Source organism: Nerophis lumbriciformis, linkage group LG01 (assembly GCF_033978685.3).
Source record: "Nerophis lumbriciformis linkage group LG01, RoL_Nlum_v2.1, whole genome shotgun sequence".
In the NCBI taxonomy this organism is placed as follows: domain Eukaryota; kingdom Metazoa; phylum Chordata; class Actinopteri; order Syngnathiformes; family Syngnathidae; genus Nerophis; species Nerophis lumbriciformis.
The window spans coordinates 8297063-8312831 of NC_084548.2; the positions used below are offsets into that span (position 1 = coordinate 8297063).

At 35.4% G+C, this 15769-nt stretch overlaps 1 protein-coding gene across 2 annotated transcripts in view; it reads right to left on the reverse strand.

Moving 5' to 3' along the window:
• Positions 1 to 12769: 12769 nt before the first annotated feature.
• Positions 12770 to 15769, reverse strand: part of dalrd3 (DALR anticodon binding domain containing 3) — a 36662-nt gene continuing 33662 nt past the window's right edge. For both annotated transcript variants that reach the window (XM_061974391.2, XM_061974400.1), the window contains one exon: positions 12770 to 13948. In XM_061974391.2, the coding sequence (XP_061830375.1) occupies positions 13829 to 13948 (120 nt within the window). In that variant the 3' untranslated portion in view covers positions 12770 to 13828. The remainder of the gene's footprint in view (positions 13949 to 15769) is intronic.

The window sequence follows — 15769 nt, forward strand, 5'->3', positions numbered from 1 at the left end:
TAGAATATGTTCCCTAGTGTCCAAATAACTCTAAATTAAGTCTTTGTTACTTAGAATATGTTCCCAGAGTGTCCAAATAACTCTAAATTAAGTCTTTGTTACTTAGAATATGTTCCCCTAGTGTCCAAATAACCCTAAATTAAGTATTTGTTACTTAGAATATGTTCCCCGAGTGTCCAAATAACTCAAAATGTAGTCTTTGTTACTTAGAATATGTTCCCCGAGTGTCCAAATAACTATAAATTAAGTCTTTGTTACTTAGAATATTTTCCCCTAGTGTCCAAATAACTCTAAATTAAGTCTTTATTACTTAGAATATCTTCCCCTAGTGTCCAAATAACTCTAAATTAAGTCTTTATTACTTAGAATATGTTCCCCTAGTGTCCAAATAACTATAAATTAAGTCTTTGTTACTTAGAATATGTTCCCCTAGTGTCCAAATAACTCTAAATTGAGTCTTTGTTACGTGGAATATGTTCCCCTAGTGTCCAAATAAGTCTAAATTAAGTCTTTGTTACTTGGAATATGTTCCCCTAGTGTCCAAATAACTCTAAATTAAGTCTTTGTTACTTGAAATGTTCCCCTAGTGTCCAAATACCTCTAAATTTAGTCTGTGTTACTTAGAATATATTCCCCTAGTGTCCAAATAACTCTAAATTAAGTCTTTGTTACTTAGAATATGTTCCCCTAGTGTCCAAATAACTCTAAATTAAGTCTTTGTTACTTAGAATATGTTCCCCTAGTGTCCAAATAACTCAAAATTTAGTCTTTGTTACTTAGAATACGTTCCCCGAGTGTCCAAATAACTCTAAATTAAGTCTTTGTTACTTAGAATATGTTCCCCTAGTGTCCAAATAACTCTAAATTTAGTCTTTGTTACTTAGAATATATTCCCTGAGTGTCCAAATAACTCTAAATGAAGTTTTTGTTACCTAGAATATATTCCCCTAGTGTCCAAATAACTCTAAATTATGTCTTTGTTACTTAGAATATGTTCCCCTAGTCAAATCAAATCAAATCAACTTTATTTATAGAGCACATGTCCAAATAACTCTAAATTAAGTCTTTGTTACTTAGAATATGTTCCCCTAGTCAAATCAAATCAAATCAACTTTATTTATAGAGCACATGTCCAAATAACTCTAAATTAAGTCTTTGTTACTTAGAATATGTTCCCCTAGTGTCCAAATAACTCTAAATGAAGTCTTTGTTACTCAGAATATGTTCCCCGAGTGTCCAAATAACTCTAAATTAAGTCTTTGTTACTTAGAATATGTTCCCCTAGTGTCCAAATAACTCTAAATTAAGTCTTTGTTACTTAGAATATGTTCCCCTAGTGTCCAAATAACTCTAAATGAAGTCTTTGTTACTCAGAATATGTTCCCCGAGTGTCCAAATAACTCTAAATTAAGTCTTTGTTACTTAGAATATGTTCCCCTAGTGTCCAAATAACTCTAAATTAAGTCTTTGTTACTTAGAATATGTTCCCCTAGTGTCCAAATAACTCTAAATTTAGTCTTTGTTACTTAGAATATGTTCCCCTAGTGTCCAAATATCTCTAAATTTAGTCTTTGTTACTTAGAATATGTTCCCCTAGTGTCCAAATAACTCTAAATTAAGTCTTTGTTACTTAGAACATGTTCCCCTAGTGTCCAAATAACTCTAAATGTAGTCTTTGTTACTTAGAATATGTTCCCCTAGTGTCCAAATAACTCTGAATTAAGTCTTTGTTACTTAGAATATGTTCCCCTAGTGTCCAAATAACTCTAAATTAAGTCTTTGTTACTTAGAACATGTTCCCCGAGTGTCCAATTCACTCTAAATTAAGTCTTTGTTACTTAGAATATGTTCCCCGAGTGTCCAATTCACTCTAAATTTAGTCTTTGTTACTTAGAATATGTTCCCCTAATGTCCAAATAACTCTAAATTTAGTCTTTGTTACTTAGAATATGTTCCCCTAATGTCCAAATAACTCTAAATTAAGTCTTTGTTACTTAGAATATGTTCCCCTAGTGTCCAAATAACTCTAAATTAAGTCTTTGTTACTTAGAATATGTTCCCCTCGTGTCCAAATAACTCTAAATTTAGTCTTTGTTACTTAGAACATGTTCCCCGAGTGTCCAAATAACTCTAAATGAAGTCTTTGTTACTTAGAATATGTTCCCCAAGTGTCCAAATAACTCTAAATTAAGTCTTTGTTACTTAGAATATGTTCCCCTAGTGTCCAAATAACTCTAAATTAAGTCTTTGTTACGTAGAATATGTTCCCCTAGTGTCCAAATAACTCTAAATTAAGTCTTTGTTACTTAGAATATGTTCCCCTAGTGTCCAAATAACTCTGCATTAGGTCTTTATTACTTAGAATATGTTCCCTTAGTGTCCAAATAACTCTAAATTAGGTCTTTATTACTTAGAATATGTTCCCCTAGTGTCCAAATAACTCTGAATTAAGACATTGTTACTTAGAATATGTTGCTCTAGTGTCCAAATAACTCTGAATTAAGTCTTTGTTACTTAGAATATGTTCCTCTTGTGTCCAAATAACTCTAAATTAAGTCTTTGTTACTTAGAATATGTTCCCCTAGTGTCCAAATAACTCTAAATTAAGTCTTTGTTACTTAGAATATATTCCCCTCGTGTCCAAATAACTCTAAATTAAGTCTTTGTTACTTAGAATATGTTCCCCTAGTGTCCAAATAACCCAAAATTAAGTCTTTGTTACTTAGAATATGTTCCCCGAGTGTCCAAATAACTCTAAATTAAGTCTTTATTACTTAGAATATGTTCCCCTAGTGTCCAAATAACTCTAAATTAAGTCTTTATTACTTAGAATATGTTCCCCTAGTGTCCAAATAACTCTAAATTAAGTCTTTGTTACTTAGAATATGTTCCCCTAGTGTCCAAATAACTCTGCATTAGGTCTTTATTACTTAGAATATGTTCCCTTAGTGTCCAAATAACCCTAAATTAAGTCTTTGTTACTTAGAATATGTTCCCCTAGTGTCCAAATAACTCTAAATTAAGTCTTTGTTACTTAGAATATGTTCCCCTAGTGTCCAAATAACTCTAAATTAAGTCTTTGTTACTTAGAATATGTTCCCCTAGTGTCCAAATAACTCAAAATTTAGTCTTTGTTACTTAGAATATGTTCCCCGAGTGTCCAAATAACTCTGAATTAAGTCTTTGTTACTTAGAATATGTTCCCCTAGTGTCCAAATAACTCTGAATTAAGTCTTTGTTACTTAGAATATGTTCCCCGAGTGTCCAATTCACTCTAAATTAAGTCTTTGTTACTTAGAATATGTTCCCCGACTGTCCAATTCACTCTAAATTTAGTCTTTGTTACTTAGAATATGTTCCCCTAATGTCCAAATAACTCTAAATTTAGTCTTTGTTACTTAGAATATGTTCCCCTAATGTCCAAATAACTCTAAATTAAGTCTTTGTTACTTAGAATATGTTCCCCTAGTGTCCAAATAACTCTAAATTAAGTCTTTGTTACTTAGAATATGTTCCCCGAGTGTCCAAATAACTCTAAATGAAGTCTTTGTTACTTAGAATATGTTCCCCAAGTGTCCAAATAACTCTAAATTAAGTCTTTGTTACTTAGAATATGTTCCCCTAGTGTCCAAAGAACTCTAAATTAAGTCTATGTTACTTAGAATATGTTCCCCTAGTGTCCAAATAACTCTAAATTAAGTCTTTGTTACGTAGAATATGTTCCCCTAGTGTCCAAATAACTCTAAATTAAGTCTTTGTTACTTAGAATATGTTCCCCTAGTGTCCAAATAACTCTGCATTAGGTCTTTATTACTTAGAATATGTTCCCTTAGTGTCCAAATAACTCTAAATTAGGTCTTTATTACTTAGAATATGTTCCCCTAGTGTCCAAATAACTCTGAATTAAGACATTGTTACTTAGAATATGTTGCTCTAGTGTCCAAATAACTCTGAATTAAGTCTTTGTTACTTAGAATATGTTCCTCTTGTGTCCAAATAACTCTAAATTAAGTCTTTGTTACTTAGAATATGTTCCCCTAGTGTCCAAATAACTCTAAATTAAGTCTTTGTTACTTAGAATATGTTCCCCTAGTGTCCAAATAACTCTAAATTTAGTCTTTGTTACTTAGAATATGTTCCCCTAGTGTCCAAATAACTCTAAATTTAGTCTGTTACTTAGAATATGTTCCCCGAGTGTCCAAATAACTCTAAATTTAGTCTTTGTTACTTAGAATATGTTCCCCGAGTGTCCAAATAACTCTAAATTTAGTCTTTGTTACTTAGAATATGTTCCCCTAGTGTCCAAATAACTCTAAATTTAGTCTTTGTTACTTATGTTCCCATAGTGTCCAAATAACTCTAAATTTAGTCTGTTACTTAGAATATGTTCCCCGAGTGTCCAAATAACTCTAAATTTAGTCTTTGTTACTTAGAATATGTTCCCCGAGTGTCCAAATAACTCTAAATTTAGTCTTTGTTACTTAGAATATGTTCCCCTAGTGTCCAAATAACTCTAAATTTAGTCTTTGTTACTTAGAATATGTTCCCCTAGTGTCCAAATGACTCTAAATAAAGTCTTTGTTACTTAGAAAATGTTCCCCTAGTGTCCAAATAACTCTAAATGAAGTCTTTGTTACTTAGAATATGTTCCCCTAGTGTCCAAATAACTCTAAATTGAGTCTTTGTTACGTGGAATATGTTCCCCTAGTGTCCAAATAAGTCTAAATTAAGTCTTTGAATATGTTCCCCTAGTGTCCAAATAACTCTAAATTAAGTCTTTGTTACTTAGAATATGTTCCCCTAGTGTCCAAATAACTCTAAATTTAGTCTTTGTTACTTAGAATATGTTCCCCAATTGTCCAAATAACTCTAAATTAAGTCTTTATTACTTAGAATATGTTCCCCTAGTGTCCAAATAACTATAAATTAAGTCTTTGTTACTTAGAATATGTTCCCCTAGTGTCCAAATAACTCTAAATTAAGTCTTTGTTACTTAGAATATGTTCCCCGAGTGTCCAAATAACTCTAAATTAAGTCTTTGTTACTTAGAATATATTCCCCTAGTGTCCAAATAACTCTAAATTAAGTCTTTGTTACTTAGAATATGTTCCCCTAGTGTCCAAATAACTCTAAATTAAGTCTTTGTTACTTAGAATATGTTCCCCTAGTGTCCAAATAACTCTAAATTTAGTCTTTGTTACTTAGAATATGTTCCCCTAGTGTCCAAATAACCCTAAATTAAGTCTTTGTTACTTAGAATATTTTCCCCTAGTGTCCAAATAACTCTAAATTAAGTCTGTGTTACTTAGAATATGTTCCCCTAGTGTCCAAATAACTCTAAATGTAGTCTTTGTTACTTAGAATATGTTCCCCTAGTGTCCAAATAACTCTAAATGAAGTCTTTGTTACTTAGAAAATGTTCCCCTAGTGTCCAAATAACTCAAAATGTAGTCTTTGTTACTTAGAATATGTTCCCCTAGTGTCCAAATAACTCTAAATTAAGTCTTTGTTACTTAGAATATGTTCCCCTAGTGTCCAAATAACTCTAAATTAAGTCTTTGTTACTTAGAATATGTTCCCCTAGTGTCCAAATAACTCTAAATTAAGTCTTTGTTACTTAGAATATATTCCCCTCGTGTCCAAATAACTCTAAATTAAGTCTTTGTTACTTAGAATATGTTCCCCTAGTGTCCAAATAACCCAAAATTAAGTCTTTGTTACTTAGAATATGTTCCCCGAGTGTCCAAATAACTCTAAATTAAGTCTTTATTACTTAGAATATGTTCCCCTAGTGTCCAAATAACTCTAAATTAAGTCTTTATTACTTAGAATATGTTCCCCTAGTGTCCAAATAACTCTAAATTAAGTCTTTGTTACTTAGAATATGTTCCCCTAGTGTCCAAATAACTCTGCATTAGGTCTTTATTACTTAGAATATGTTCCCTTAGTGTCCAAATAACCCTAAATTAAGTCTTTGTTACTTAGAATATGTTCCCCTAGTGTCCAAATAACTCTAAATTAAGTCTTTGTTACTTAGAATATGTTCCCCTAGTGTCCAAATAACTCTAAATTAAGTCTTTGTTACTTAGAATATGTTCCCCTAGTGTCCAAATAACTCAAAATTTAGTCTTTGTTACTTAGAATATGTTCCCCGAGTGTCCAAATAACTCTGAATTAAGTCTTTGTTACTTAGAATATGTTCCCCTAGTGTCCAAATAACTCTGAATTAAGTCTTTGTTACTTAGAATATGTTCCCCGAGTGTCCAATTCACTCTAAATTAAGTCTTTGTTACTTAGAATATGTTCCCCGACTGTCCAATTCACTCTAAATTTAGTCTTTGTTACTTAGAATATGTTCCCCTAATGTCCAAATAACTCTAAATTTAGTCTTTGTTACTTAGAATATGTTCCCCTAATGTCCAAATAACTCTAAATTAAGTCTTTGTTACTTAGAATATGTTCCCCTAGTGTCCAAATAACTCTAAATTAAGTCTTTGTTACTTAGAATATGTTCCCCGAGTGTCCAAATAACTCTAAATGAAGTCTTTGTTACTTAGAATATGTTCCCCAAGTGTCCAAATAACTCTAAATTAAGTCTTTGTTACTTAGAATATGTTCCCCTAGTGTCCAAAGAACTCTAAATTAAGTCTATGTTACTTAGAATATGTTCCCCTAGTGTCCAAATAACTCTAAATTAAGTCTTTGTTACGTAGAATATGTTCCCCTAGTGTCCAAATAACTCTAAATTAAGTCTTTGTTACTTAGAATATGTTCCCCTAGTGTCCAAATAACTCTGCATTAGGTCTTTATTACTTAGAATATGTTCCCTTAGTGTCCAAATAACTCTAAATTAGGTCTTTATTACTTAGAATATGTTCCCCTAGTGTCCAAATAACTCTGAATTAAGACATTGTTACTTAGAATATGTTGCTCTAGTGTCCAAATAACTCTGAATTAAGTCTTTGTTACTTAGAATATGTTCCTCTTGTGTCCAAATAACTCTAAATTAAGTCTTTGTTACTTAGAATATGTTCCCCTAGTGTCCAAATAACTCTAAATTAAGTCTTTGTTACTTAGAATATGTTCCCCTAGTGTCCAAATAACTCTAAATTTAGTCTTTGTTACTTAGAATATGTTCCCCTAGTGTCCAAATAACTCTAAATTTAGTCTGTTACTTAGAATATGTTCCCCGAGTGTCCAAATAACTCTAAATTTAGTCTTTGTTACTTAGAATATGTTCCCCGAGTGTCCAAATAACTCTAAATTTAGTCTTTGTTACTTAGAATATGTTCCCCTAGTGTCCAAATAACTCTAAATTTAGTCTTTGTTACTTATGTTCCCATAGTGTCCAAATAACTCTAAATTTAGTCTGTTACTTAGAATATGTTCCCCGAGTGTCCAAATAACTCTAAATTTAGTCTTTGTTACTTAGAATATGTTCCCCGAGTGTCCAAATAACTCTAAATTTAGTCTTTGTTACTTAGAATATGTTCCCCTAGTGTCCAAATAACTCTAAATTTAGTCTTTGTTACTTAGAATATGTTCCCCTAGTGTCCAAATGACTCTAAATAAAGTCTTTGTTACTTAGAAAATGTTCCCCTAGTGTCCAAATAACTCTAAATGAAGTCTTTGTTACTTAGAATATGTTCCCCTAGTGTCCAAATAACTCTAAATTGAGTCTTTGTTACGTGGAATATGTTCCCCTAGTGTCCAAATAAGTCTAAATTAAGTCTTTGAATATGTTCCCCTAGTGTCCAAATAACTCTAAATTAAGTCTTTGTTACTTAGAATATGTTCCCCTAGTGTCCAAATAACTCTAAATTTAGTCTTTGTTACTTAGAATATGTTCCCCAATTGTCCAAATAACTCTAAATTAAGTCTTTATTACTTAGAATATGTTCCCCTAGTGTCCAAATAACTATAAATTAAGTCTTTGTTACTTAGAATATGTTCCCCTAGTGTCCAAATAACTCTAAATTAAGTCTTTGTTACTTAGAATATGTTCCCCGAGTGTCCAAATAACTCTAAATTAAGTCTTTGTTACTTAGAATATATTCCCCTAGTGTCCAAATAACTCTAAATTAAGTCTTTGTTACTTAGAATATGTTCCCCTAGTGTCCAAATAACTCTAAATTAAGTCTTTGTTACTTAGAATATGTTCCCCTAGTGTCCAAATAACTCTAAATTTAGTCTTTGTTACTTAGAATATGTTCCCCTAGTGTCCAAATAACCCTAAATTAAGTCTTTGTTACTTAGAATATTTTCCCCTAGTGTCCAAATAACTCTAAATTAAGTCTGTGTTACTTAGAATATGTTCCCCTAGTGTCCAAATAACTCTAAATGTAGTCTTTGTTACTTAGAATATGTTCCCCTAGTGTCCAAATAACTCTAAATGAAGTCTTTGTTACTTAGAAAATGTTCCCCTAGTGTCCAAATAACTCAAAATGTAGTCTTTGTTACTTAGAATATGTTCCCCTAGTGTCCAAATAACTCTAAATTAAGTCTTTGTTACTTAGAATATGTTCCCCTAGTGTCCAAATAACTCTAAATTAAGTCTTTGTTACTGAGAATATGTTCCCCTGGTGTCCAAATAACTCTAAATTAAGTCTTTGTTACTTAGAATATGTCCCCCTAGTGTCCAAATAACTCTAAATTAAGTCTTTGTTACTTAGAATATGTTCCCAGAGTGTCCAAATAACTCTAAATTAAGTCTTTGTTACTTAGAATATGTTCCCTAGTGTCCAAATAACTCTAAATGAAGTCTTTGTTACTTAGAATATGTTCCCCTAGTGTCCAAATAACTCTAAATTAAGTCTTTGTTACGTAGAATATGTTCCCCTAGTGTCCAAATAACTCTAAATTAAGTCTTTGTTACTTAGAATATGTTCCCCTAGTGTCCAAATAACTCTAAATTAAGTCTTTGTTACTTAGAATATATTCCCCTAGTGTCCAAATAACTCTAATAATAAGTCTTTGTTACTTAGAATGTTCCCCAAGTGTCCAAATAACTCTAAATTTAGTCTTTGTTACTTAGAATATGTTCCCCGAGTGTCCAAATAACTCTAAATTTAGTCTTTGTTACTTAGAATATGTTCCCCTAGTGTCCAAATAACTCTAAATTAAGTCTTTGTTACTTAGAACATGTTCCCCATACTAAAGTGTTACCAAAAACACATAACTTTGTCTTGAATTTGAAAAAAAAAACCATTTTATTTTTCACTAAAGAAGGGTTCGGTGAATGCGCATATGAAACTGGTGGGGTTCAGGACCTCCAACAAGGTTAAGAACCACTGTTCTAGAGCATACATGTCAAACTCAAGGCCCGACAACTTATTTTAATGTGGCCCGCAAAAGCCTGGAAATAATGTGCATACTTCATCGTTCTTACTAAATGTTTTCATTGTTTCCATTTCGACAGAAAAACTTGTATCTAATACAGGAAATTCCATATGTTTTAAACTTTGATATGATCTGCTCATGCAACAAATATTCAATTGGTATTGGTGTGAATCTTTGGGCACCTCGCCATTCGATTCCGATTCTTAGAGTGAGGATTTCATTCATCATCGATACTCCATTCAACACGATTTTCGATTCAAACTGATTTTTGCAATGTATTATTTGGTATCGGATTCAGGAGGAACAGTGTGGTTTTCGTCCTGGTCGTGGAACTGTGGACCAGCTCTATACTCTCGGCAGGGTCCTTGAGGGTGCATGGGAGTTTGCCCAACCAGTCTACATGTGCTTTGTGGACTTGGAGAAGGCATTCGACCGTGTACCCCGGGAAGTCCTGTGGGGAGTGCTCAGAGAGTATGGGGTAAGGGACTGTCTTATTGTGGCAGTTCGCTCCCTGTATGATCAGTGTCAGAGCTTGGTCCGCATTGCCGGCAGTAAGTCGGACACGTTTCCAGTGAGGGTTGGACTCCGCCAAGGCTGCCCTTTGTCACCCATTCTGTTCATAACCTTTATGGACAGAATTTCTAGGCGCAGTCAGGGCGTTGAGGGGATCTGGTTTGGGGGCTGCAGGATTAGGTCTCTGCTATTTGCAGATGATGTGGTCCTGATGGCTTCCTCTGGCCAAGATCTTCAGCTCTCACTGGATCGGTTCGCAGCCGAGTGTGAAGCGACTGGGATGGGAATCAGCACCTCCAAGTCCGAGTCCATGGTTCTCTCCCGGAAAAGGGTGGAGTGCCATCTCCGGGTTGGGGAGGAGATCTTGCCCCAAGTGGAGGAGTTCAAGTACCTCGGAGTCTTGTTCACGAGTGGGGGAAGAGTGGATCGTGAGATCGACAGGCGGATCGGTGCGGCGTCTTCAGTAATGCGGACGCTGTATCGATCCGTTGTGGTGAAGAAGGAGCTGAGCCGGAAGGCAAGGCTCTCGATTTACCGGTCGATCTACGTTCCCATCCTCACCTATGGTCATGAGCTGTGGGTCATGACCGAAAAGACAAGATCACGGGTACAAGCAGCTGAAATGAGTTTCCTCTGCTGGGTGGCGGGGCTCTCCCTTAGAGATAGGGTGAGAAGCTCTGCCATCCGGGTGGAGCTCAAAGTAAAGCCGCTGATCCTCCAAATGGAGAGGAGCCAGATGAGGTGGTTCGGGCATCTGGTCAGGATGCCACCCGAACGCCTCCCTAGGGAGGTGTTTGGGGCACGTCCGACCGGTAGGAGGCCACGGGGAAGACCCAGGACACGTTGGGAAGACTATGTCTCCCGGCTTGCCTGGGAACGCCTCGGGATCCCCCGGGAGGAGCTGGACGAAGTGGCTGGGGAAAGGGAAGTCTGGGCTTCTCTGCTTAGGCTGCTGCCCCCGCGACCCGACCTCGGATAAGCGGAAGAAAATGGATGGATGGATTTTTGATTTTTTTGAAAAGGATTACCGGTAATCAATTTACGAGATAAATAAAAATTGGTATTTGGATGTGATAAAAAACATTTTTTAGCACCCCTAATTATTATATACCGTATTATAGTTTGTAAAAATAACAATAAATACTTAAATATCTGCTTGGCACCTGGACTTACGATTTCAAAGCAAGTTATCCATCAATTTGTACGTACACAAAACCGAATGCAAAGGCAATTGTGCAATGATATAATGAGGCGATTATACTTTTATATTCTTACATTCACTGTTGGCCATGACTGCGATGTGGCTCTCGATGAGAGTAATTTCGACACCCCTGTTTTAGAGGGCTTTAAAGGCTACAACGTTGACTTCCATTAGCCGCATCTTGCAATCGTTTTTTATCATCTGTCGGAGGCAGATATTTACATATATCCGAATTTAAGTGTTACTTCTTCTATTTCATAGTCATATTTGAAAACAGCTCGTGTTTTTCCATTTATTCTCTTTCTGTTTCTCTGCAAGTAAACTGTGTGTGTTAACCTTGATCTTTGGAATGTGTTTTGACTAGAGAGATAATGTGCATGTGTTTTGACTAGAGAGAGGGAAGAGGGGAGAGGGTTTTGGGGTCGGGAAGACAGACCATCTTAGCGGGGCGATCCGAATGTTCTATGCTGTCTCTGTGAATGTATATCTGCAAAGCTTTGCAAATATATTACAAAATACCTATTCTGTCTCTGGTGGTTTTTCAACTCAAATTTAAGTGTCGTAAAGAGCTTGGGAGCGACTTGTGACTTGAATTCCCTGGGAGGAACAACTGGTCCAAAACGCAACACATCTTTAAAATCCTAAAAAAAAAATTTAAATGACATGTGTTGTTGTCTCTTATGATTGTGAACGATGGGCAAAATTCCCCAAAAAGTGCAGTTCCCCTTTAAGTTGATGATATATGGCCACCTTTCTAAGCTGTTAAAAAGAAGAGAGAACTTGCATCTTCATTTCTCCTGTTTTAATATTAGAGTCATAATCATGGAGGCTGGTAACGGTTACAGTGAATCCATCCGCTCTCATTGTCATGTAAACAGGAGGAGGAAAAGGCAGTTTAAGACGCAATGTTTCAGTTCATGCAGTCAGGAAAATGTGGTTGCGGTCCAGTTTGGAATTGCAGACAAGCTATGGCACATCTTAACAGGAGTGAAGTGGGCGACACGACACTGATGGGTCAATAAAAAGTCACTATTTTGCACGTTTGACACAAAGAACCCTGTCAATCACAGACATCATTTCCATGCCATGTCGTGCATTATCTTCTTTTAACACTGTATAGTATATGTGTAATATCTATTCTGTACACGCCTCAATAAATATTATGTGGCATTCATAAATACAAGGTGGATTCATTAAAAGCAGTTTTTGTTCTTTTCAGTAGTGAAATGGTTAAATAACAACAAAGGGAGAACTATTACAAACCCCGTTTCCATATGAGTTGGGAAACACTTCAGAAAACCACTGTCAGTAACTACAGTTGGTCGCTACATCTGTAAGTGCAAGTTAAAACTCTCCTATGCAAGGCGAAAACCGTTTATCAAATTGTTGAACAGTTTAAGAAAAACCTTTCTCAACCAGCTATTGCAAAGAATTTAGGGATTTCACCATCTACGGTCCGTAATATCATCGAAGGGTTCAGAGAATCTGGAGAAATCACTGCACGTAAGCAGCTAAACCCGTGACCTTCGATCCCTCACGCTGTACTGCATCAACAAGCGACATCAGTGTGTAAAGGATATCACCACATGGGCTCAGGAACACTTCAGAAACCCACTGTCAGTAACTACAGTTAATCGCTACATCTGTAAGTGCAAGTTAAAACTCTCCTATGCAAGGCGAAAACTGTTTATCAACAACACCCATCGTGTGTTCGCTGGGCCTGAGCTCATCTAAGATGGACTGATACAAAGTGGAAAAGTGTTCTGTGGTCTGACAAGTCCACATTTCAAATTGTTTTTGGAAACTGTGGACCTTGTGTTCTTCGGACCAAAGAGGAAAATAACTATCCGGATTGTTATAGGCGCAAAGTTGAAAAGCCAGCATGTGTGATGGTATGGGGGTGTATTAGTGCCCAAGACATGGGTAACTTACACATCTGTAAAGGCGCCATTAATGCTGAAAGGTACATACAGGTTTTGGAGCAACATATGTTGCCATCCAAGCAACGTTACCATGGACGCCCCTGCTTATTTCAGCAAGACAATGCCAAGCCACGTGTTACATCAACGTGGCTTCATAATAAAAGAGTGCGGGTACTAGACTGGTCTGCCTGTAGTCCCATTGAAAATGTGTGGCGCATTATGAAGCCTAAAATACCACAGCGGAAACCCCCGGACTGTTGAACAACTTAAGCTGTACATCAAGCAAGAATGGGAAAGAATTCCACCTGAGAAGCTTCAAAAATGTGTCTCCTCAGTTCCCAAACGTTTACTGAGTGTTGTTAAAAGGAAAGGCCATGTAACAAAGTGGTGAACATGCCCTTTCCCAACTACTTTGGCACGTGTTGCAGCCATGAAATTCTAAGTTAATTATTATTTGCAAAAATAAATAAAATTTATGAGTTTGAACATCAAATATGTTGTCTTTGTAGCATATTCAATTGAATATGGGTTGAAAATGATTTGCAAATCATTGTATTCCGTTTATATTTACATCTAACACAATTTCCCAACTCATATGGAAACGGGGTTTGTAGAAACTACAGCAAAAACCGACATTTTAGGGGAAATACTGGTGCATACATTTGGCATTGTTTTCTTTATGGTGAGTTTGGGTGCATAGTGAGCAGTAAAGAGAATGTTCTCATTGACTGTACAGTAATATAATTTCAACACTGAATTTAAAAAAGCAGGGAGGTCATAACTGGTGGAATGCGTGAGTGAGTGAGTGAGGGACAGAGAGAGAGAGAGAGAGAAAGAGAGAAAGGCGGCGAGGCTATAGTTGCGGGATGGGGGGAAGGTTGAGTGTTTCTAGGGCGCTGTGGTAGAGCTCTCGCAAGGCTCTCAAGAGATACAGGCGGCAGAACATCTGGTTGAAGAGGTGAGGCAGCGGTTCCTGAATGAGACGAAGGAAGGAGGAAAGCCAGTGAAACATCATGAAGAGCAGGGAAGAGCCTGCACACAAATGCCAGTAAACTTGTACGAGTCAAGTTAAGTCAGTTTTTTCTTTCTGTGGCATTTAATTGCAAAAGTCAAATCTAAAAGGTAGTGATGTGCGACACTACTGATTTTCTTTCCGATTCCGATACCGAGTAAAATTCAGGCTGGTATCGAATACCGATCCGATACTTTGTGCAAAAATACATAATATGTCGGCTGAAAATGAAAAAGTTGGGTATTTCATATAATAACCTAAATGCATACCTGCCAAAATGATTGATTGCATTCAGACAGGTTAAAATGTTGCTAAAACCATCACTTTTCTATCAGTCACAGTGACTTTTCAAAACAAAAATATTACAGCTAAAATCATATGGGTTGATTGACATGTTTATTCTGTAACTTCAATAGTTTTAAATTATTTTGACAGTTAATGCCAGTTATCCTGTCAACCTTTCACAAGACTTCAATTTGTTAATTGAAAGTGTAAACAGTATAAACACTTTTTACAGTAAACAAATGGTAAAACAGTACTAAACAATTCCATAAAAAAAAAAATTGGTGTCATTATTAACTTTCTGTCCAAGCTTGTATAATCTACTGCCTTGTTCAATTGTATAAAATATTCCGTGCCTAAAATTCACATTTCTATCACAATTATCATACTGTAAACATGGTAAGCTTACTTCATTAAAATTAATAGTCCTGTCAATAGCATGGAATTACAATTCAAATGTAGTTTTTTTGTAAGCCTTTCAAAAGAATTCAAAATATGAAAAATTAATGACAATTAATTTAAGCCATCAGACACTTGAAAAGTGGCACATCACATCTCTAATGTAATCATTTTAACTTTTCAACAGAAATAGCACTGCAAAAATATTAAGGACATACTTCTGTATTTTGGTAGTTATGCTGTCAACATTTAACAAGATTTCTTCAACTTGGACTTGAAAGCATAAATAGTATAAACACTTTTAACAGTATAACAGTACTAAACAATTCCAATAGATAACATTGGTGTCATTACCTTTTTGTGGCTAAAATCTAAATTTAGCAACGGCATTAGACTTGTGTTTTTTTGTCCCAACGTGGTCTTTTACATCGCTAATTCCTCCGTGTCCGATCGAAAAATCTTGTCTGCACAAGGTGCAATTCGCGTAGTTTTCACCCTTTTTGGAACGGATAATTATTCCCGGATAGGCTTTTGAATATTCTTCACGGAATGACTGCAGTTTTCTTTTCGGTTTAAGACTCGTTTGCGATTTTTCTCCGGCTGATTCCATGATCGTTCGCTCGTTTGGAAACAATGGCAACAGGTGCCTCGTGCTTGGCAGCGGTGCTATAAATAGCCTCGGGCATGGCATTCGGAATGGCTCGATAGGAAGTTATGGGAAGCAGTGTCGATTGTCATTGTTGTTACGCGATTTCGTGAATAAAACTTAAAAAAAAATAAAAAAAATTTAATTAATGAAAAACCGTATTTTTTATCACTGCAACCGTAACCCGGAATAGGTTGATGAAAACCGTACTAATTACGGGAAAACCGGAGTAGTTGGCAGGTATGTAAATAGTAGAAGATATAGTTATATTTTTTCTAACTATATATTGAGGGAGTGGTGTGAAAAACAATATAATACAACAGAAAAAAACAGCGGATGAAATCAATCATACAAAGTGCACAAAAATGGTGTTTCAAATCACAAAAAAGGAAAGAAGTAAAATAATTAAAAGCATTGAAATTAATTAATTAATAAGAACAACTATTATAATAAAA